This window comes from Telopea speciosissima, unplaced genomic scaffold (assembly GCF_018873765.1).
Source record: "Telopea speciosissima isolate NSW1024214 ecotype Mountain lineage unplaced genomic scaffold, Tspe_v1 Tspe_v1.0220, whole genome shotgun sequence".
In the NCBI taxonomy this organism is placed as follows: domain Eukaryota; kingdom Viridiplantae; phylum Streptophyta; class Magnoliopsida; order Proteales; family Proteaceae; genus Telopea; species Telopea speciosissima.
Genome location: NW_025317556.1, coordinates 25,921 through 50,288, shown reverse-complemented (window position 1 = coordinate 50,288; position 24,368 = coordinate 25,921). Strand labels below are relative to the sequence as shown.

Sequence of the window (24,368 nt, the reverse complement as noted above, 5' to 3'; positions counted from 1 at the left end):
ATCGCATTACGAATCACTCCTCCAAAAGCAGCTCTACCATCGGACAGCGAACCATCACAGTGAAGGGACCACAAATTGTTAGGAGGTAAGAACCACGAGCATGGTCTCGGCATCCTAATAGCCCAATGAACTTGCAAGTTCCAGGCCGAAGCAATGTGGGAATTAGCAGGACTAGGATCCCCACTCAAAGAACCAGATGTGACTACAGTCCTAACATCCCCCTTGATAGCTTCCACAATCTGATCCTTAGATCTAGCCTTTTGTCGAAAAATTCTGAAATTTCTTTCAAACCAAATATGCTTGATAGTGGCACAAAATGCAAGCTTTAAAACCACACCTAAGCTCCCCGCTCTTCCTGCCGCATAACGAACCCAAATGGCAGCATCAAATATGTTCATGGGAGCCTGTCCATGAAGAGAACACATACCAAAGATCCTCCTCCAAATATCAATGGAAAAAGGGCAAGCAAAGAAAATATGGTTTCTGCTCTCAATACCAGCCCAACAAAACTCACAACTATGTTGAACCGGGATCCCCCTGTGAAGAAGATTATCCCTAGTGGGGAGAGCATCGACCAGACACCTCCAAGAAACAAAAGAGTGGGACTTAATGCTGCCTTCAAACCAAACTGCTTCACTCCAATCCACGGGGTTGGCCTTCACACGGGTGGCATTCCAAGCCGATTTGGTTGAAAAGATACCTGTCGGATTGCCAGTCCATATTACCAAATCCGGGTTGTCACCATGCAACTTATCAATGGAGGGGAGGGCTCTCCACACATCAATAAGGTCAAAAGAGGTTGAAGGGCCAGGCAGCCAGTCTCCATCCCGAACAATTTCCTTGACAAGTGCATGATGGGCTGCAAGCGCATAAGATCCCGCATCATAGCAAATCCTACTACCAAACCTATTAAAAAGGACTCCCTCTGGGTGCCACTTATCGAGCCAAAGTTTGGTGGATCTGCCATTGCCAATGAAGGTATTAATTAAAGGCAAAGCCTTATCTCTATATTTCAAAACTTTCCTCCAAACCCAAGAGCAATTTTGCAACACCTTGACTGTCCAAAGCGATTCTTGCTTGAGGTACCTCTGCTGGACCCAATGCACCCAAAGTCGGTTTTGCTTGGAGGCAATCCACCAGATTTGCTTCATAATACCAGCCACATTCATCTCCTTAACCCGCTTAAGCCCAAGACCTCCTTCAGTTTTAGGCTTGCAGACCGCATCCCAAGAAATGAAGTGCATTTTCCTTTCAAGCAAGGGGCCTGACCAAAGGAAATTAGAAAACATGGACTCAATCTGTGAGATAAGGTTACCTGGCAGCCCAAAAATACCAGCCCAGTAAATGTAGCATCCTTGGAGCACAGAAGAGATAAGTTGGAGACGCCCAGCATAAGATAAAAACCTGGCTTTCCATCCTTCCAATTTCCTTCTAACCAAATCTAAAATAGGACTGCAATCTTTCAAGGACAGCCTGCCCGAGACAAGAGGGATGCCGAGGTACCTGATAGGGAGAGTGGTCTCAGAGAAACCCGTTAATTCCAAAAGTTCCATACTACTAGTTTGGGTTAGGCCCCCTACAATAATAGAGGACTTAGATCTATTGAGATGCAGCCCTGAAAGACTTGCAAACTCGTCAAGACCCCCCAAACTAGCCAAAACAGATTCGCGATTGGCCTTCACAAAGATCATTAGGTCATCCGCAAATATAAGGTGAGAAAGATGTAGAGCTTTACATCTAGGCAGCAATTTGATTTGACCATCTACTTCCAGCCTTCGTATAATTCCTGAAAAAGCTTCCATGGCAATAGTGAACAAATAAGGAGAGAGCGGGTCACCTTGCCTGATACCTCTATCTCCCTTGAAGTAACCTGTGGGGCTGCCATTAATGAGAACGGAGAACATGGGTGTAACACAAGCCTTAACCCATCCAAGGAATTTCCCTGTGAAGCCCATTCTTTCCATCACTCCAAATAGAAAGTTCCTGCTCAAGGAGTCATAGGCTTTATGGAGATCAACCTTCAACACCACAGTGGGGTTGGCTGCTTTCTGCTCAATTCCTCTCACAATATCATGGCAAACAAGAATATTATCAACTATAGATCTTCCTTTGATAAAAGCTGATTGATTGAAACTGATCACCTCGCCGATAACCTTCTGGAGTCTATTAGAGATGATCTTAGAAATGATCTTATAAAGCAGATTGCAAAGGGCAATGGGTCTATAGCCCGCAAAGGAGGAAACATCTCCAGATTTAGGGATCAGAGAAATAAAGGTAGCATTAACAGAATAGGGCATAAGGGAGTTCTCAAAAAACCAATTAATAGCCTTGATAAGGTCCTCCTTAATAATCTCCCAGGTTGTTTTGTAAAATCTAGCCCCGAAACCATCAGGCCCTGGGGCCTTAGAATCTTTCATAGCAAAGACCACACCCTTGATCTCCTCTCTACTAATCTCCCTTTCCAATTCCAATATCTGAATTTCAGAAATAGCACCCGAAAGGTGGATAGAATTTGGGCAGGTTCCCTCATCAATTGAATCAGTCCCAAATAAATTACAATAAAACTTTACAGCCTCTTCTTTAATCCTTTTTGGTTCTTCAACCACCACTCCATTCTGATCAACAATCTCCAGAATATGCTTTCTATTGAATCTGCTGCGCATGGACTTATGAAAAAAACTGTTATTTCCATCGCCTAGTTGGAGCCACTTCACCCTAGATTTCTCCTTTAGGACCCTCTCCTCCATTTGCAAAGCACTCCAGAGCTTGCCCTTGGCCTCTCTCTCTAGGATAATTAGAGAATCATCCATCGGATTCAAAGATATATCAGCCTGAATTCTGGAAAGTTCCTCCTCAGCCACCTTGACAGAATGAAAAACATCCCCAAAATCCTCCTTATTCCACCTCTTCAGCTCAAGCTTAACATTCCTTAACTTTGCAGCGAAACAAAGAAGAGGATTGGACTGTGGCTTTATAGGGAAAGCCCAGCCTTTCTTAACCACTTCAAAGTAATCTCCATGAGTAGTCCAGGCATCGAAAAATTTGAAAGGCTTTGGACCTGAATTGAAATTGTCCAACAGCTTAAGGATAATCGGACTATGGTCAGAGATACCAGGGCATAGGAAATTCGCCTCAGAAAAACTTGGTTTATCCAGCCAATGGCTGTTAACTAAGAACCGATCAAGCTTACAACAAATTCTGCTGCTGCCTTTTTGGTTATTACTCCAAGTAAACATTTCTCCTTTCCACTTCAAATCAGCTAGGCCCGAGTTGAAAATACAAGCGTTAAAGTCCTCTACAGCCCCATGAAGAATGGCCTCCCCTCCAAGCTTCTCATTCTGATGCCGAATAATATTAAAATCCCCCATTACAGCCCAGGGGTCGATCATACCAGCAGCAATTTCCTCTATGTCCTTCCACAGCTCAAGCCTCCCCTCAAGAGTATTAAAAGCATAAACAGCGGTGCAGTGGCAGGCCAAAGAAGAACCAAGAATTCCAACTTTCAAATGAATAAATTGAGGTTTAGATTTAATGATCTCAACCTTTAAACTCTCCTCATCCCAACCAATCCAAATTCTGGTATGGTGTTCTGGACTACAGTTATGAGTGAATTTCCATCCCCTTTTAAGGTTTTGAAAAGTAGTATTAACATTATTCTCCTTAACTTTTGTCTCCAAAAGAATAGCCAACTTATACTCCTTGGCAGCAAGCATTCTTTTAACACTTCTTTGTTTTTCAGGGGCATTCAGCCCTCTCACATTCCAGCATAGACTATTCATTAGGAACGATTAGAAGGAGGGGTTGGAGCCAGCTTCTTACCCCCCAAAGCCAATCCAATCTCAGTCCCCTTCACAGCCGAACTAGCATTGGAAGTGATTTCAATACGCTGAGGCTTGAAAGAAGCCAAAAATCTTCTCCTTCCCTGCTCCCTTAGTCCTCTCCCCTCTTTATCTGAATTTAAAACAATGGGGATAGTGGGGTTGGACATACCTTCAAATGTGGGGTCTTTCAAAGATAAGCTAGCCGAATCCTTTCTTCCTTTGGTGGATAGGCTGGCAGTTTTGGAAATCAAATCTGGCCGGGCAACTTCTTTAGTTCCTTCTTCAATGACATCACCATCCAACGTGGCCCCCTCATCAAGAATCTTCAAAAGAGAATCCCTAATAGAGCTCCCCCAATCAGCATTGCTTACCAAAACTGAAGTGGAAGAATTATTACCTTCCATAAGTGCCCCACTCTCCTTCTCTCCACCCTCACCAATTCTCTCCTTCATGGTCAACGCATGGGCTTTAGTAGGAGAAGACCCAGCTGTCACATTCATCCCATTTGAATTTTCCAAAATCTCCACACCATCCAAGCCAGCTATACCTTTTCTTCCAAGATTCTCCCCATCTGTCGTAATTAAAGAATCCCTTGGATTCTGCCCATCATCCAGCTCATCTCCTAATAAGATATTGCAAGAATCAACATCCAACATTAGCTCCTTTGGATCATAGGCAACTTCCTCCGTTAGATCTTCCAGCAAAGCAAATGCATTGACATGAACAACTTCCTTCCCCTTACCAGCTGCAATCTTGGTTGGAGAATTAGGAAGATTTCTAGAACCAGCAGATTTGGAAATCCCCATAGATTTCGTGATCCCAGCAGATTCCGTAATCCTAGCAAATCTTTCACCCAAGTTGGCATCTCCATTTGAATTTTGAATCTCAGCCCCATCACCACCGTGCATGGCCTGAGCACCACCACCACGTCCCTCTCCGGCCACCTGAGAAGGACCAGCACCACCTTTCACCCTCCACTCTTTTCTGCTGTTACCCTTCTGTGTAGCTTGATTAGCACCACATTGACTAGTGGCATGGCCAAAAATCATGCAGCTATTGCAGCGTGGAGGGCACCATTCATACTTCACTTTTTGAAAGAACACCAACCCTTCATCATCATGGACAGCCACTTGCTCCGGGACATCATGGGTAGCCTCAATTTCCACACATAAGCGGGCATAGGAGAGCCTTTCCTTAGTCATTGTCATTTTGTCAGTGGCTATCGGTTTGCCGATAACACTAGCTATCGAACTCAAAGCCTCCACATTCCAGAAGTGAAAAGGAAGGTTGGGGAAAGTAATCCAGATAGGAATGGAGTTTAATTCAACCTTTTCAAGCTTCATTCCTGGTTTCCAAGGCCGGAGGATCAACGGTCTTCGCTGCACAGTCCATGGTCCTCCTTCTAGCACTTTAACTTTATCTTCCTCCAAATTGAAACGAAAAACAAAGAATCCACTCTCTAAAAGATTAACATCCACATGCCCAGAAATACTCCATTGTTTTAGCAGCACTTCTTTAACATAAGTAAAACTTGGCCTACGGCCAATGAAATGCCCAAGAAGAGTGTTCTTCCATTTAGATAATTCTGCCTTAAGCATGGCTGAAGAACATTGTGCAACACGCATACCATCAATACAAACAGGCTCAATGAAATTTAACTCCAAACCTTCACTATTAAGGGAGCTTGAAGAAGATTGAAAGAAAGAAGTCCATGACACCCCCTTCCGAACAGCTTCTCCATGTATATCCATTCCCGATCCTGCCACCAAAACACCACCACCACCCGAGGAGGATCCCCCACCTGCAGCAACTTCTCTCAGCCTTGATCCACCACCAAGATCACCCCCTGCCGACTTAGAACCGCCATCCACCGAGCCCCTAGCTTCCCCCTCTCCCGGAATGGGTGGAGGAAGAAGACCATCAGCCGAAGCAAATGGACCGCCGGCCATCACCAAGAGCAACCACCAAGAGCACCTTGACTTTCACGGTTTTTTGAGGCTTGGATTGGCAGGGATGGTTATGATGAGATGGTTCGGGAGGGCTGGGAGCTCATGACCTTTGATTCGATACCTATTTTGACATATGTGCATTATCTGTTTAAACCAGACCGGGTGAGGGTCGTTTGGGGCTATTTAGGGGAATTTCTGTACGTTTTGGGTTTGGGATTTTCAAAAAAGTGTCCTTATCTCTTATTAGACATGTGGATGCGATGCTGAGGGTCGTCCCCTTTGAATCGATACCTATTTCGACATTTGTTCATTTTCGATTTAAACCAGACAAGGTGAAGGTCGTTTAGGGCTATTTGGGGGAATTTCTGTATCTTTTTGGGTTTGGGATTCTCTTAAAAGTGACCTTACCTCTTATTAGACGTGTGGATGTGATGTTGTGTGTTGTGACCTACGAATCGATACCTATTTTGACATATGTTCATATTCCTTTTAAATCAGACCAGGTGGATAGTTTGGGGTTATTTGGGGTCATTTCTGTAATTTTTTGGGTTTGGGATTTTCTAAAAAGTGTCTGTATCTCTAATTAGACGCGTGAAAGCGATATTGAGGGTCGTGACCTTCGAATCTATACCTATTTTGACATATGTTAATTTTCGGTTTAAACCAGACCGGGTGGGTCGTTTGGCATTATTTGGGGGCACTTCTATACTTTTATTGGTTTGGGATTCTCTAAAAAGTGTCCTTATCTTTTATTAGACATGTGGATACGATGTTGAGGGTCATGACCTTCGATTTGATACCTATTTTGGCACAAGTTCATTTTCGATTTAAACCAGACCGGGTGGGTCATTTGGGTTATTTGGGGGCATTTTTATACTTTTTTAGGTTTCGGATTTTCAAAAAAGTGTCCTTATCTCTTATTAGACGTGTGGATGCGATGCTGAGGGTCGTCACCTTTGAATCGAAACCTATTTCGACATTTGTTCATTTTCGATTTAAACCAGACATGGTGAGGGTCATTTGGGGCTATTTGGGGGAATTTCTGTACGTTTTTGGGTATGCGATTCTCTTAAAAGTGTCCTTACCTCTTATTAGACGTGTGGATGCGATGTTGAGTGTTGTGACCTACGAATCGATACCTATTTCAACATATGTTCATATTCCGTTTAAATCAGACCAGGTGGATAGTTTGGGGTTATTTGGGGTCATTTCTGTACTTTTTTGGGTTTGGGATTTTCTAAAAAGTGTTCGTATCTCTAATTAGATGTGTGGAAGCGATGTTGAGGGTTGTGACCTTCGAATCGATACCTATTTCGACATATGTTAATTTTTGGTTTAAACCAGACCGGGTTGGTCGTTTGGCATTATTTGGGGACATTTCTGTACTTTTTTTGGTTTGGGATTCTCTAAAAAGTGTCCTTATCTTTTATTAGACATGTGGATGCGATGTTGAGGGTCGTGACCTTCGATTTGATACCTATTTTGGCATATGTTCATTTTCGATTTAAACCAGACCGGGTGGGTTGTTTGGGGTTATTTGGGGGCATTTCTATACTTTTTTGGGTTTGGGATTCTCAAAAAAGTGTCCTTATCTCTTAATATACGTGTCGATGCGATGATGTGGGTCGTCACCTTTGAATCGATACCTATTTTGACTTATGTTCATATTCGGTTTAAACCAGACAAGGTGAGGGTCGTTTGGGGCTATTTGGGGGAATTTCTGTACGTTTTTGGGTTTTGGATTCTCTTAAAAGTGTCCTTACCTCTTATTAGACGTGTGGATGCGATGTTGAGTGTTGTGACCTGCGAATCGATACCTATTTCGACATATGTTCATTTTTTGTCTAAACCTGATCGGGTGGGTTGTTTGGGGTCATTTAGGGGCATTTCTGCACTTTTTTGGGTGTGGGATTCTCTAAACAGTGTCCTTATCTCTTATTAGACGTGTGCATGCGATGTTGAAGGTCGTGACTTTCGAATCGATACCTATTTCGACATATGTTCATTTCCGGTTCAAACCGGAACAGGTGGGTCGCTTGGGGTTATTTTGGGGGCATGTCTGTACTTTTTTGGGTTAGGTATTTTCTAAAAATTGTCGTTATCTCTTATTAGATGTGTGGATGCAATGTTGGGGATCGTGACCTTCGAATCAATACCTATTTGGACATATGTTCATTTTCGGTTTAAACCTGATCGGGTGGGTCGTTTGGGGTCATTTGGGGGCATTTCTACACTTTTTTGGGTGTGGGATTCTCTAAACAGTGTCCTTATCTGTTATTAGACGTGTGCATGCGATGTTGAAGGTCGTGACTTTCGAATCGATACCTATTTCGACATATGTTCATTTCTGGTTCAAACCGGAACAGGTGGGTTGCTTGGGGTTATTTTGGGGGCATGTCTGTATTTTTTTGGGTTAGGTATTTTCTAAAAATTGTCGTTATCTCTTATTAGAAGTGTGGATGCGATGTTGGGGATCGTGACCTTCGAATCAATACCTATTTCGGCATATGTTCATTTTCGGTTTAAATCAGACCGGGTGGGTTATTTGGGGGCATTTCTGTACGTTTTTGGGTTTGGGATTCTCTAAAAAGTGTCCTTATCTCTTATTGGATGTGTGTATGCGATGTTGAGGGTTATGACCTTCGAATCGATACCTATTTGGACATATGTTCATTTTTGGTTTAAACCTGATCGGGTGGGTCGTTTGGGGTCATTTGGGGGCATTTCTGCACTTTTTTGGGTGTGGGATTCTCTAAACAGTGTCCTTATCTCTTATTAGACGTGTGCATGCGATGTTGAAGGTCGTGACTTTCGAATCGATACCTATTTCAACATATGTTCATTTTCGGTTCAAACCGAAACAGGTGGGTCGCTTGGGGTTATTTGGGGCATGTCTGTACTTTTTTGGGTTAGGTGTTTTCTAAAAATTGTCGTTATCTCTTATTAGACATGTGGATGCGATGTTGAGGATCGTGACCTTCGAATCAATACCTATTTCGGCATATGTTCATTTTCGATTTAAATCAGACCGGGTGGGTTATTTGGGGGCATTTCTGTACGTTTTTGGGTTTGGGATTCTCTAAAAAGTGTCCTTATCTCTTATTAGACGTGTGGATAAGATGTTGATGGTTGTCACCTGCGAATTGATACGTATTTTGATATATGTTCATTTTCGGCTTAAATCAGACCAAGTGAGTAGTTCTGCTTAAATTGCCCTTATATCTTATTAGTGGTGTGGATGCGATGTTGAGGATCGTGACCTTCGATTCGATACCTATTTCGGCATATGTTAATTTTTGATTTAAACCAGATCGGGTGGGTTGTTTGGGATTATTTGTGGGTATTTCTGTACTTTTTTGGGTTTGGGATTTTAAAAAAAGTGTACTTATCTCTTATTAGATGCGTGGATGCGATGCTGAGGGTTGTTACCTTTGAATCGATACCTATTTCGACATATGTTCATTTTCAATTTAAACTAGACTGGTGGGTCATTTGGGGTTATTTGGGGACATTTGTATACTTTTTAGGGTTTGGGATTCTCTAAAAAGTGTCCTTATCTTTTATTTCACGTGTGTAAGCGATGTTGAGGGTTGTGACCTTCGAATCGATACCTATTTGGACATATGTTCATTTTCGGTTTAAACCGGACCGGGTGGGTCGTTTGGGGTCATTTGGGGGTATTTTTGCACTTTTTTTGGGTTTGGGTTTATCTAAAAAGTGTCCTTATCTCTTGTTAGACGTGAGGATGTGATGTTGAAGGTTGTGACTTTCCAATCGATACCTATTTCGACATATGTTCATTTCCATTTCAAACCAGACGGGGTGGGTCGTTTGGTGTTATTTGGGGTCATTTCTGTACTTTTTTGGGTTTTGTATTTTCTAAAAATTGTCCTTATCTCTTATTAGATGTGTGGATGCGATGTTGAGTGTTGTGACCTGCGAATCGATAACTATTTCAACATATGTTCATTTTTCATCTAAATCAGACCAGGTGGGTAGTTTGGGTTTATTTGGAGTAATTTCTGTACTTTTTTGGGTTTGGGATTTTCTAAAAAGTGTCCTTATCTCTAATTTGATGTGTGGAAGCGATGTTGAGGGTTGGGACCTTTGAATCGATACCTATTTCGACATATGTTAATTTTTTATTTAAACTAGATCGGGGGGGTCATTTGGGGTTATTTGGGGATATTTCTTTACTTTTTTGGGTTTGGGATTCTCTAAAAAGTGTCCTTATCTCTTATTGGACGTGTGTATGCGATGTTGAGGGTTATGACCTTCGAATCGATACCTATTTGGACATATGTTCATTTTCGGTTTAAACCTGATCGGGTGGGTCGTTTGGGGTCATTTGGGGGCATTTCTGCACTTTTTTGGGTGTGGGATTCTCTAAAAAGTGTTCTTATCTCTTATTAGACGTGTGGACGCGATGTTGAGGGTCGTGACCTTCGAATCGATACCTATTTTGACATATGCTAATTTTTGGTTTAAACCAGATCGGGTGGGTCATTTGGCATTATTTGGGGGCATTTTTATACTTTTTTGGGTTTGGGATTCTCTAAAAAGTGTCCTTATCTTTTATTAGACGTGTGGACACGAAGTTGAGGGTCGTGACCTTCGAATCGATACCTATTTTGACATATTTTCATTTTCGAATTAAACCTGACCAGGTGGGTCATTTGGGGTTATTGTGGGGCATTTCCGTACTTTTTTGGGTTTGGGATTCTCTAAAAAGTGTCCTTATCTCTAATTAGATGTGTGGATGCGATGCTGAGGGTTGTCACCTTTGAATCGATACCTATTTCGACATATGTTCATTTTCGATTTAAACTAGACTGGTGGGTCATTTGGGGTTATTTGGAGACATTTCTATACTTTTTAGGGTTTGGGATTCTCTAAAAAGTTTCCTTATCTTTTATTTCACGTGTGTAAGCGATGTTGAGGGTTGTGACCTTCGAATCGATACCTATTTGGACATATGTTCATTTTCGGTTTAAATCGGACCGGGTGGGTCGTTTGGGGGCATTTCTGCACTTTTTTGGGTTTGGGTTTCTCTAAAAAGTGTCCTTATCTCTTGTTAGACGTGAGGATGTGATGTTGAAGGTCGTGACTTTCCAATCGATACCTATTTCGGTATATGTTCATTTTCGGTTTAAACAAGACTGGGTGGGTTGTTTGGGGTTATTGGGGGCATTTCTGTACTTTTTTGGGTTTGGGATTTTGGAAAAAGTGTCCTTAACTCATATTAAACGTGTGGATGCAATGTTTAGGGTCGTCACCTTTGAATCGATACCTATTTCGACATATGTTCATTTTCGGTTTAAACCAGACAAGGTGGGGGTTGTTTGGGGTTATTTGGGAGAATTTCTTTACGTTTTTGGGTTTGAGATTTTCTTAAAAGTGTCCTTACCTCTTATTAGACGTGTGGATGCGATGTTGAGTGTTGTGACCTGCGAATCGATACCTATTTCGACATATGTTCATTTTTCGACTAAATCAGACCAGGTGGGTAGTTTGGGGTTATTTGGGGTCGTTTCTGTACTTTTTTGGGTTTTTTTTTTTTTTTCTATAAGTAAGAAGATTGTATTAGAAAAGGAGGAAAAACTACAAAAGAAGGCATTCTCTAAGAACCCGACAAGGGGAAGAGAACCCAAAGCACGATGGGACAGGCCCCATCAAACAAGAACCGAGCCAAAAGGCTACGGCTGTAATAAGTGACAAAATCTGAGTCCTGTTTAAGGTAGTGAATAAGGGCAGGGGAAATCTCCGGGATCCCAAACTACCCCATATGAGTCGCAAGGGACTGCAGCCATAAAATCTGTGGTCGATTTTGTTCTCTCCAAACATGGGTGAATTCTTTCATTCTCAAATCATTTGCCAAAGCAAGGATTCTACTCTTGAGAGGTTGTACTTTCCAAGGTCCTACAACCTTGGGTTTGGGATAGTCTAAAAAGTGTCCTTGTCTCTAATTAGACATGTGGAAGCAATGTTGAGGGTTGGGACCTTCGAATCGATATCTATTTTGACATATGTTAATTTTCGATTTAAACTAGATCGGGGGGTCATTTGGGATTATTTGGGGGCATTTCTATACTTTTTTGGGTTTTTGATTCTCTAAAAAGTGTCCTTATCTCTTACTGGACATGTGTATGCGATGTTGAGGGTTGTGACCTTCGAATCGATACCTATTTGGACATATGTTCATTTTCGGTTTAAACCTGATCGGGTGGGTCGTTTGGGGTCATTTGGGGGCATTTCTGTACTTTTTTGGATATGGGATTCTCTAAAAAGTGTCCTTATCTCTTATTAGACGTGTGGATGCGATGTTGAAGGTCGTGACTTTCGAATCGATACCTATTTCGACATATGTTCATTTTCGGTTCAAACCAGACCAGGTGGGTCGCTTGGGGTTATTTGGGGGCATGTCTGTACTTTTTTAGGTTTGGTATTTTCTAAAAATTGTCCTTATCTCTTATTAGACGTGTGGATGCGATGTTGAGGATCGTGACCTTCGAATCAATACCAATTTTGGCATATGTTCATTTTCGATTTAAACCAGTCCAGGTTGGTTATTTGGGGGAATTTGTGTATGTTTTGGGGTTTGGGATTCTCCAAAAAGTGTCCTGATCTCTTATTAGACGTGTGGATGCGATGTTGAGGGTTGTCACCTGCGAATTGATACGTATTTTGACATATGTTCATTTTCGGTTTAAATCAGACCAGGTGAGTAGTTTGGGGTGATTTGGGGGCATTTCTTTACTTTTTTGGGTTTGGGATTTTCTAAAACGTGTCCTTATCTCTAATTAGACGTGTGGAAGCGATGTTGAGGGTCGTGACCTTCGAATCGATACCTATTTCGACATATGTTAATCTTCAATTTAAACCAGATAGGGTTGGTTGTTTGGCATTAGTTGGGAGCATTTCTGTACTTTTTTGGGTTTAGGATTCTCTAAAAAGTGTCCTTATGTTTTATTAGACGTGTGGATGCGATGTTGAGGGTCGTGACCTTCGAATCGATACTTATTTCGACATATGTTCATTTTCGGTTTAAAGTTTGGGTCGTTTGGGGTTGTTTGGGGGCATTTCCATACTTTTTTGGGTTTACAATTCTCTAAAAAGTATCCTTATCTCTTATTAGACGTGTGGATGTATTGTTAAGGGTCATTACCTTCGAATCGGTACCTATTTCGATATATGTTAATTTTTGGTTTAAACCAGACTAGGTGGCCCCGTTCAGGGTTATTTGGGGGAATTTCTGTACTTTTTTGGGTTTGGGATTTTTTAAAAAGTGTCCTTATCTCTAATTAGACGTGTGGATGCAATGTTGAGGGTCGTGACCTTCGAATCGACACCTATTTCAACATATGTTCATTTTTCGTTTACTCCAGAACAGGTGGGTCGTTTAGGGTTATTTGGGGGCATTTATGTACTTTTTTGGATTTGGTATTTTCTGAAAAGTGTCCTTATCTCTTATTAGACGTGTAGATGCAATGTTGAGGGTCGTGACCTTCGAATCGATACCTATTTTGACATATGTTCATTATCTCTTTAAACCAGACCGGGAGGGTCGTTTGGGATTATTTGGGTTCATTTTTATACTTTTTTGGGTGTGGTATTTTCTAAAAAGTGTCCTTATCACTTATTAGACGTGTGGATGCAAGGTTGAGGGTGCTGACCTTCGAATTGATACCTATTTCGACAAATGTTTATTTTCGATTTAAACCAGATCGGATAGGTCGTTTCGGGTTATTTGGGGGCATTTTTGTACTTTTTTGGGTTTGGGATTCTCTAACAAGTGTCCTTATCTCTTATTAGAAGTGTGGATACGATGTTGAGGGTCGTGACCTTCGAATCGATACCTATTTTGACATATGTTCATTTTCGATTTAAACCAGACCAGGTGGATCGTTTAGGGTTATTTGGGGGCATTTTCGTACTTTTTTGGGTTTGGTATTTTTTAAAAAGTGTCCTTATCTCTTATTAGATGTGTGGATGCGATGTTGAGGGTCATGACCTTTGAATCGATACCTATTTCGACATATGTTCATTATCTATTTAAACCAGACCGAGTGGTTCGTTTGGGATTATTTGGGTGCATTTCTGTACTTTTTTGGGTGTGGTATTTTCTAAAAAGTGTCCTTATCTATTAATACACGTGGGGAAGTGATGTTGAGGGTCCGGACCTTCGAATCGATACCTAGTTCAGCAAATATTTATTTTCGGTTTAAACTAGATCGGGTGGGTCATTTCGGGTTATTTGGGGGCATTTCTATACTTTTTTTGGTTTGGGATTGTCTAAAAAGTGTCATTATCTCTTATTAGACGTGTGGATGTGATGTTGAAGGTCGTGACCATCGAATCGATACCTATTTTGGCATATGTTCATTTTCGGTTTAAACCAGACCGGGTGGGTCGTTTGAGGTTATTTAGGGGCATTTCTGTACTTCTTTGGGTTTGGATTCTCTAAAAAGTGTCCTTATCTCTAATTAGACGTGTGGAAGCGATGTTGAGGGTCATGACCTTAGAATCGATACCTATTGCAACATATGTTCATTTTCGGTTCAAACCTGATCGAGTGCGACGGTTGGGGATATTTGGGGGCATTTCTGTACTTTTATGGGTTTGCTATTTTCTAAAAATTGCCCTTATATCTTATTAGTGGTGTGGATGCGATGTTGAGGATCGTGACCTTCGATTCGATACCTATTTTGGCATATGTTCATTTTTTATTTCAACCAGACTGGGTGGGTCATTTGGGTTATTTGGGGGCATTTCTGTACTTTTTTTGGTTTGGGATTTTCGAAAAAGTGTCCTTATCTCTCATTAGACGTGTGGATGCGATGCTGAGGGTCGTCACCTTTGTATCGATACCTATTTCGCCATTAGTTCATTTTCGGTTTAAACCAGACAAGGTGAGGGTCGTTTGGGGCTATTTGGGTGAATTTTTGTACGTTTTTGGGTTTGGGATTCTCTTAAAAGTGTCCTTACCTCTTATTAGACGTGTGGATGCGATGTTGAGTGTCGTGACCTATGAATCGATACCTATTTTGACATATGTTGATATTACGTTTAAATCAGACCAGGTGGATAGTTTGGGGTTATTTGGGGTCATTTCTGTACTATTTTGGGTTTGGGATTTTCTAAAAAGTGTCCGTATCTCTAATTTGACGTGTGGAAGCGATGTTGAGGGTCGTGACCTTCGAATCGATTCCTATTTTGACATATGTTAATTTTTGGTTTAATCCAGACCGGGTGGGTCATTTGGCATTATTTAGGGGCATTTCTTTACTTTTATTGGTTTGGGATTCTCTAAAAAGTGTCCTTATCTTTTATTAGACATGTGGATGCGATGTTGAGGGTCGTGACCTTCGATTTGATACCTATTTTGGCATATGATCATTTTCGATTTAAACCAGACCGGGTGGGTTGTTTGGGGTTATTTGGGGGCATTTTTGTACTTTATTGGGTTTGGGATTTTCAAAAAAGTGTCCTTATCTCTTAATATACGTGTGGATGCGATGTTGAGGGTCGTCAGCTTTGAATCAATACCTATTTGGGCTTATGTTTATATTCGGTTTAAACCAGACAAGGTGAGTGTCCTTACCTCTTATTAGATGTGTGGATGCGATGTTGAGTGTTGTGACCCACGAATCGATACCTATTTCGACATATGTTCATTTTTCTTCTAAATCAGACCAGGTGGGTAGTTTGGGGTTATTTGGGGTCATTTTTGTACTTTTTTGGGTTTGGGATTTTCTAAAAAGTGTCCTTATCTCTAATTAGACATGTGGAAGCGATGTTGAGGGTTGGGACCTTCTAATCGATACCTATTTCGACATATGTTAATTTTCAATTTAAACTAGATCGGGGGGTCATTTGGGGTTATTTCAGGGCATTTCTATACTTTTTTGGGTTTGGGATTCTCTAAAAAGTATCCTTATCACTTATTGGACATGTGTATGCAATGTTGAGGGTTGTGACCTTCGAATCGATACTTATTTGGACGTATGTTAATTTTCGGTTTAAACCTGATCGGGTATGTTGTTTGGGGTCATTTGGGGGCATTTCTGCACTTTTTTGGGTATGGGATTCTCTAAAAAGTGTCCTTATCTCTTATTAGACGTGTGGATGCGATGTTGAAGGTCATGACTTTCGAATCGATACCTATTTCGACATATGTTCATTTTCTGTTCCAACTAGACCAGGTGGGTCGCTTGGGGTTATTTGGGGGCATTTCTGTACTTTTTTAGGTTTGGTATTTTCTTAAAATTATCCTTATCTGTTGTTGGACGTGTGGATGCGATGTTGAGGATCGTGACCTTCGAATCAATACCAGTTTTGGCATATGTTCATTTTCGGTTTAAACCAGACCGGGTGGGTTATTTGGGGGCATTTTTGTATGTTTTTGGGTTTGGGGTTCTCCAAAAAGTGTCCTTATCGCTTATTAGACGTGTGGATGCGATGTTGGGGGTTGTCACCTACGAATTGATACGTATTTTGACATATGTTCATTTTCTGTTTAAATTAAACCAGGTGAGTAGTTTGGGGTGATTTGGGGGCGTTTCTTTACTTTTTTGGGTTTGGGATTTTCTAAAACGTGTCCTTATCTCTAATTAGATGTGTTTAAGCGATGTTGAGGGTCGTGACCTTCGAATCGATACCTTTTTTATTTGATAAGTAATTTGTGAATGTATAGAAGAAGAAAAGAAAGATACAAGAGAAGGGAACCTACTAACACCCCTTAGACAGATCTAAGGAGGAGAAAGAGGCCCCACACCTCCGAGGACATACCCCTCGGATATTCAAGGAGAATCACCCAAACCCAATTATGGAGGCCTAAACTAGGCCTTACCAACAGAATCATCATGAATCAGCCGCATTACGTCCTCATGAAACTCTTGAGGATACATAATAGTTTCCCCATCCCCACTATTTATGGAAGCAATAAAGTCCGCCGGTTGCTTCAGTTCTCTCCAAACATGCCTCACTTCATAGCGAGCCAACTGGTCCAACCTGGAGATGATTTGGTACTTCAAAGCATAAACATTCCAGGGGCAGCCAATCACATCTGTAACAATCTCCACCGCCAACTTCGAGTCAGATCTGATAGAAATATAACGGAGGTTCCTCTCTAAGCACAAAACCACTCCTCTGTGGATAGCTAGCAATTCCATGCTAAGAACCGAAGCTTCCGACCCTTTACCAACATAGGCCAGAATCGGATCTCCTAAGGAATCACGAATGAGATCCCCATAAGCAGCTCTATCTCCGTTCAAGGACCCATCACAATGGAGAGAAATCAATTGAGCAGGGGGCTTTGGCAAGAAACAGATTTTGGGAGCCGAATTGGCCCACTGCACTTGGACCCCCCACTTGTCAACCAAAAATTGATTCCTAGGAGTATGAGCAGCCAATAACGGACATTGAGAACCTTTAGTGGAAACATCAAATTTGATGTCTTGAAGGATCTTATCATAAGACCTTGACTGATTACTAAAGAGCCGTTGATTCCTCTCCCACCAAACATGATAAATCGTGGCACAAAAAGCAAGCTTGGGAATAAAATCCATCTTATCTTTAGTACAAACCACATGAGAAAGCCAATTGATCACATCAGTCAGGGCAGCAGGTCCTTTGCCATTGAGAGAACACATAGAGCTAACCCTATCCCAAATGGTATTAGAAAAGGGACAGGCAAAGAAGAGATGGGCATGGCTCTCTAAACCTCCCCAACACAAGACCCAATTCTATCCTACAGCAATATTCCTTCTAATGAGTTGGTCTTTAGTTGGCAACCCTCCCATCAGGCACCTCCAGGTAGTACAAGAGTGCCTAGGAAAAAAACCAGGAAACCAAACAAGCTTATTCCAATCCACCTTTGTTGCACTACTTCTAATAAGATCCCAAACCGACTTGGTAGAAAAGAGACCATTAGAAGTTTCCTTCCAAACAATAAGATCCTCCTCACCACTCACAATAGGAATACTATGGAGATCCCTCTAAATAGTTATCAGATCAAAAGAACCCTGAGGGGGCAGATGCCAATGGCCATCCCTAATAAAGTCCGAAACCAAGGCAAGCCGGTGAGAACCGGCATCATAACGGATCCGATCTCCATATCTTTTAATCAAAACCCCTTTGGGAGCAGATTATCCAATTATCCATATCTTTGTTGAGGGTCGTGACATTCGAATCGATACTTATTTTGACATATGTTCATTTTCGGTTTAAACCTGACCGTTTGGGTCGTTTGGGGTTGTTTGGGGGCATTTCCATACTTTTTTGGGTTTGGGATTCTCTAAAAAGTGTCCTTATCTCTTATTAGACGTGTGGATGCGATGTTGAGGGTCGTTACCTTCGAATCGGTACCTATTTTGATATATGTTAATTTTCGGTTTAAACTAGACCAAGTGGGCTGGTCAGGGTTATTTGGAGGAATTTCCCTACTTTTTTGGGTTTGGGATTTTTTAAAAAGTGTCCTTATCTCTAATTAGACGTGTGGATGCAATGTTGAGGGTCGTGACCTTCGAATCGATACCTATTTCAACATATGTTCATTTTTCGTTTAAACCAGAACAGGTGGGTCGTTTGGGGTTATTTGGGGGGCATTTATGTACTTTTTTGGGTTTGGTATTTTCTGAAAAGTGTCCTTATCTCTTATTAGACGTGTGGATGCAATGTTGAGGGTCGTGACCTTTGAATCGATACCTATTCTGACATATGTTCATTATCTCTTTAAACCAGACCGGGTGGATCGTTTGGGGTTATTTGGGGGCATTTCTGTACTTTTTTGGGTGTGGTATTTTCTAAAAAGTGTCCTTATCTCTTATTAGACATGTGGATGCGAGGTTGAGGGTGCAGACCTTCGAATCAATACCTATTTTGGAAAATGTTTATTTTCGATTTAAACCAGACCGGATGGGTCGTTTCGGGTTATTTGGGGGCATTTCTGTACGTTTTGGGGTTTGGGATTCTCCAAAAAGTGTCCTGATCTCTTATTAGACGTGTGGATGCGATGTTGAGGGTTGTCACCTGCTAATTGATACGTATTTTGACATATGTTCATTTATGGTTTAAATCAGACCAGGTGAGTAGTTTGGGGTGATTTGGGGGCATTTCTATACTTTTTTGGGTTTGGGATTTTCTAAAACGTGTCCTTATCTCTAATTAGACGTGTGGAAGCGATGTTGAGGGTTGGGACCTTGGAATCGATACCTATTTTGACATATGTTAATTTTTTATTTAAACTAGATCGGGGGGTCATTTGGGGTTATTTGGGGGTATTTCTATACTTTTTTGGCTTTTGGATTCTCTAAAAAGTGTCCTTATCTCTTATTGGACATGTGTATGCGATGTTGAGGGTTGTGACCTTTGAATCGATACCTATTTGGACATATGTTCATTTTCGGTTTAAACCTGATCGGGTGGGTCGTTTGGGGTCATTTGGAAGCATTTCTGCACTTTTTTGGGTATGGGATTCTCTAAAAAGTGTCCTTATCTCTTATTAGATGTGTGGATGCGATGTTGAAGGTCATGACTTTCGAATCAATACCTATTTCGACATATGTTCATTTCCGGTTCAAACCAGACCAGGTGGGTCGCTTGGGGTTATTTGGGGGCATGTTTGTACTTTTTTAGGTTTGGTATTTTCTAAAAATTGTCCTTATCTCTTATTAGACGTGTGGATGCGATGTTGAGAATCGTGACCTTCGAATCAATACTTTTTTGGGTTTGGGATTTTCTAAAACGTGTCCTTATCTCTAATTAGACGTGTGGAAGCGATGTTGAGGGTTGTGACCTTCGAATCGATACCTATTTCGACATACGTTAATTTTTTGTTTAAACCAGATAGGGTGGGTCGTTTGGCATTAGTTTGGGGCATTTTTGTACTTTTTTGGGTTTAGGATTCTCTAAAAAGTGTCCTTATGTTTTATTAGACGTGTGGATGCGATGTTGAGGGTCGTGACCTTCTAATCGATACCTATTTCGACATATGTTCATTTTCGGTTTAAAGTTTGGGTCATTTGGGGTTGTTTGGGGGCATTTCCATACTTTTTTGGGTTTACAATTCTCTAAAAAGTATCCTTATCTCCTGTTAGACGTGTGGATGTGATGTTAAGGGTCGTTACCTTCGAATTGGTACCTAATTCGATATATGTTAATTTTCGGTTTAAACCAGACTAGGTGGGCCATTCAGGGTTATTTGGCGGAATTTCTGTACTTTTTTGGGTTTGGGATTTTTTTAAAAGTGTCCTTATCTCTAATTAGACGTGTGGATGCAATGTTGAGGGTCGTGACCTTCGAATCGACACCTATTTCAACATATGTTCATTTTTCGTTTAGTCCAGAACAGGTGGGTCGTTTAGGGTTATTTGGGGGCATTTATGTACTTTTTTGGATTTGGTATTTTCTGAAAAGTGTCCTTATCTCTTATTAGACGTGTAGATGCAATGTTGAGGGTCCTGACCTTCGAATCGATACCTATTTCGACATATGCTCATTATCTCTTTAAACCAGATCGGGAGGGTCGTTTGGGGTTATTTGGGGGCATTTTTATACTTTTGGGGTGTGGTATTTTCTAAAAAGTGTCCTTATCACTTATTAGACGTGTGGATGCAAGGTTGAGGGTGCTGACCTTCGAATCGATACCTATTTCGACAAATGTTTATTTTCGATTTAAACCAGACCGGATAGGTCGTTTCGGGTTATTTGGGGGCATTTCTGTACTTTTTTGGGTTTGGGATTCTCTAACAAGTGTCCTTATCTCTTATTAGACGTGTGGATGCAATGTTGAGGGTCATGACCTTCAAATCGATACCTATTTTGACATATGTTCATTTTCGATTTAAACTAGACCAGGTGGATCATTTAGGGTTATTTGGGGGCATTTTCGTACTTTTTTGGGTTTGGTATTTTTTAAAAAGTGTCCTTATCTCTTATTAGATGTGTGGATGCGATGTTGAGGGTCATGACCTTTGAATCGATACCTATTTCGACATATGTTCATTATCTATTTAAACCAGACCGAGTGGTTCGTTAGGGATTATTTGGGTGCATTTCTTTACTTTTTTGGGTGTGGTATTTTCTAAAAAGTGCCCTTATCTCTTAATACAAGTGGGGAAGCGATGTTGAGGGTCCGAACCTTTGAATCGATACCTATTTCAGCAAATGTTTTTTTTCGGTTTAAACTAGATCGGGTGGGTCATTTCGGGTTATTTGGGGGCATTTCTATACTTTTTTGGGTTTGGGATTGTCTAAAAAGTGTCCTTATCTCTTATTAGACGTGTGGATGTGATGTTGAGGGTTGTGACCATCGAATCGATACCTATTTCGGCATATGTTCATTTTTGGTTTAAACCAGACCGGGTGGGTCGTTTGAGGTTATTTAGGGGCATTTTTGTACTTCTTTGGGTTTGGATTCTCTAAAAAGTGTCATTATCTCTAATTAGACGTGTTGAAGCGATGTTGAGGGTCGTGACCTTCGAATCGAAACCTATTGCGACATATGTTCATTTTTGGTTCAAACCTGACCGGGTGCGACGGTTGGGGATATTTGGCGGCATTTTTGTACTTTTATGGATTTGGTATTTCCTAAAAATTGTCCTTATATCTTATTAGAGGTGTGGCTGCGATGTTGAGGATCGTGACCTTCATTCGATACCTATTTCGACATATGTTCATTTTCGGTTTCAACCTGACCGGGTGGGTTGTTTAGGGGCATTTCTGTACTTTTTTGAGTTTGGGATTTTCAAAAAAGTATCCTTATCTCTTATTAGACATGTGGATGCGATGCTGAGGGTCGTCACCTTTGAATCAATCCCTATTTCGACATATGTTCATTTTCAGTTTAAACCTGACAAGGTGGGGGTCGTTTGGGGTTATTTGGGGGAATTTCTGTACGTTTTTGGGTTTGAGATTCTCTTAAAAGTGTCCTTACCTTTTATTAGAAGTGTGGATGCGATGTTGAGTGTTGTGACCTACGAATCGATACCTATTTCGACATATGTTCATTTTCCATCTAAATCAGACCAGGTGGGTAGTTTGGGGTTATTTGGAGTCATTTCTATATTTTTTTGGGTTTGGGATTTTCTAAAAATTGTCCTTGTCTCTAATTAGACGTGTGGAAGTGATGTTGAGGGTTGGGACCTTCGAATCGATACCTATTTCGACATATGTTACTTTTCAATTTACAGTAGATCCGGGGGGTCATTTGGGGTTATTTGGGGGCATTTCTATATTTTTTTGGGTTTGGGATTCTCTAAAAAGTGTCCCTATCTGTTATTGGACGTGTGTATGCGATGTTGAGGGTTGTGACCTGCGAATCGACACCTATTTGGACGTATGTTCATTTTTGGTTTAAACCTGCTCGGGTGGGTCGTTTAGGGTCTTTTGGGGGCATTTCTGCACTTTTTTTGGTGTGGGATTCTCTAAAAAGTGTCCATATCTCTTATTAGATGTGTGGATGGAATGTTGAATGTTGTGACTTTCGAATCGATACCTATTTGAACATATGTTCATTTTTCGTTTAAACCAGAACAGGTGGGTCGTTTAGGGTTATTTGGGGGCATTTATGTACTTTTTTGGGTTTGGTATTTTCTGAAAAGTATCCTTATCTCTTATTAGACATGTGGATGCAATGTTGAGGGTCGTGACCTTCGAATCGATACCTATTTCAACATATGTTCATTATCTCTTTAAACTAGACCGGGTGGGTCGTTCGGGGTTATTTGGGGTTATTTTTGTACTTTTTTGGGTGTGGTATTTTCTAAAACGGGTCCTTATCTCTTATTAGACGTGTGGATGCGAGGTTGAGGGTGCTGACCTTCGAATCGATACCTATTTTGGCCAATGTTTATTTTCAATTTAAACAAGACCGGGTGGGTTGTTTCGGGTTATTTGGGGGCATTTCTATACTTTTTTGGGTTTGAGATTCTCTAAAAAGTGTTCTTATCTCTTATTAGACGTGTGGATGCGATGTTCGGTGTCGTGACCTTGGAATCGATACCTATTTTGACATATGTTCATTTTTGGTTTAAACCAGACCAGGTGGATCGTTTAGGGTTATTTGGGGGCATTTTCGTACTTTTTTGGGTTTGGTATTTTTTAAAAAGTGTCCTTATCTCTTATTAGATATGTGGATGCGATGTTGAGGGTCATGACCTTTGAATCGATACCTATTTCGACATATGTTCATTATCTGTTTAAACCAGACCGGGTGGTTCGTTTGGGATTATTTGGGGGCATTTCTGTACTTTTTTGGGTGTGGTATTTTTTAAAAAGTGCCCTTATCTCTTAATAGACGTGTGGAAGCGATGTTGAGGGTCCTGACCTTCGAATCAATACCTATTTCAGCAAATGTTTATTTTCGATTTAAACTAGATCAGGTGGGTAATTTTGGGTTATTTAGGGGCATTTCTATACTTTTTTAGGTTTTGGATTGTCTAATAAGAGATAGTCTAAAAGTGTCCTTATCTCTTATTAGACGTGTGGATGCGATGTTGAGGGTCATGACCTTCAAATTGATACCTATTTCGGCATATGTTCATTTTTGGTTTAAACCAGACCTTGTGGGTCGTTTGACGATACCTTTTGCAACATATGTTCATTTTCGGTTCAAACCTGATCGAGTGCGACGGTTGGGGATATTTGGGGTCATTTCTGTACTTTTATGGGTTTGCTATTTTCTAAAAATTTCCCTTATATCTTATTAGTGGTGTGGATGCGATGTTGAGGATCGTGACCTTCGATTTGATACCTATTTTGGCATATGTTCATTTTCGATTTCAACCAGACTGGGTGGGTCATTTGGGTCATTTGGGGGCATTTCTGTACTTTTTTGGGTTTGGGATTTTCAAAAAAGTGTCCCTATCTCTTATTAGACGTGTGGATGCGATGCTGAGGGTCATCACCTTTGTATCAATACCTATTTCGACATTAGTTCATTTTCGGTTTAAACCAGATAAGGTGAGGGTCGTTTGGGGCTATTTGGGTGATTTTTTGTACGTATTTGGGTTTGGGATTCTTTTAAAAGTGTCCTTACCTCTTATTAGACGTGTGGATGCGATGTTGAGTGTCGTGACCTACGAATCGATACATATTTCGACATATTTTCATATTACGTTTAAATCAGACCAGGTGGATAGTTTGGGGTTATTTGGGATCATTTCTGTACTTTTTTGGGTTTGGGATTTTCTAAAAAGTGTCCTTATCTCTAATTAGACGTGTGGAAGCGATGTTGAGGGTCGTGACCTTCGAATCGATACCTATTTCGACATATGTTAATTTTTGGTCTAAACTAGATCGGGTGGGTCGTTTGGCATTATTTGGGGGCATTTCTTTACTTTTATTGGTTTGGGATTCTCTAAAAAGTGTCCTTATCTTTTATTAGACATGTGGATGCGATGTTGAGGGTCGTGACCTTCGATTTGATACTTATTTCGGCTTATGTTCATTTTCGATTTAAACCAGACCGGATGGGTTGTTTGGGGTTATTTGGGGGCATTTCTGTACTTTTTTGGGTTTGGGATTTTCAAAAAAGTGTCATTGTCTCTTAATATACGTGTGGATGCGATGCTGAGGGTTGTCACCTTTGAATCGATAC

General features: G+C 40.9%; 1 protein-coding gene across 1 annotated transcript; it reads right to left on the bottom strand.

The window, feature by feature from the left end:
• Positions 1–10: 10 nt before the first annotated feature.
• On the bottom strand, positions 11–3,713 carry LOC122647845 (the record flags this gene model as incomplete). The annotated part of the gene is made up of 2 exons (XM_043841146.1): positions 1,504–3,713; positions 11–960 (listed from the first exon to the last, which is right to left on the bottom strand). Coding segments are annotated over exons 1-2 (3,160 nt in total), but the record flags the coding sequence as incomplete, so codon positions are not given.
• Between the last annotated feature and the right edge of the window lie 20,655 nt (positions 3,714–24,368).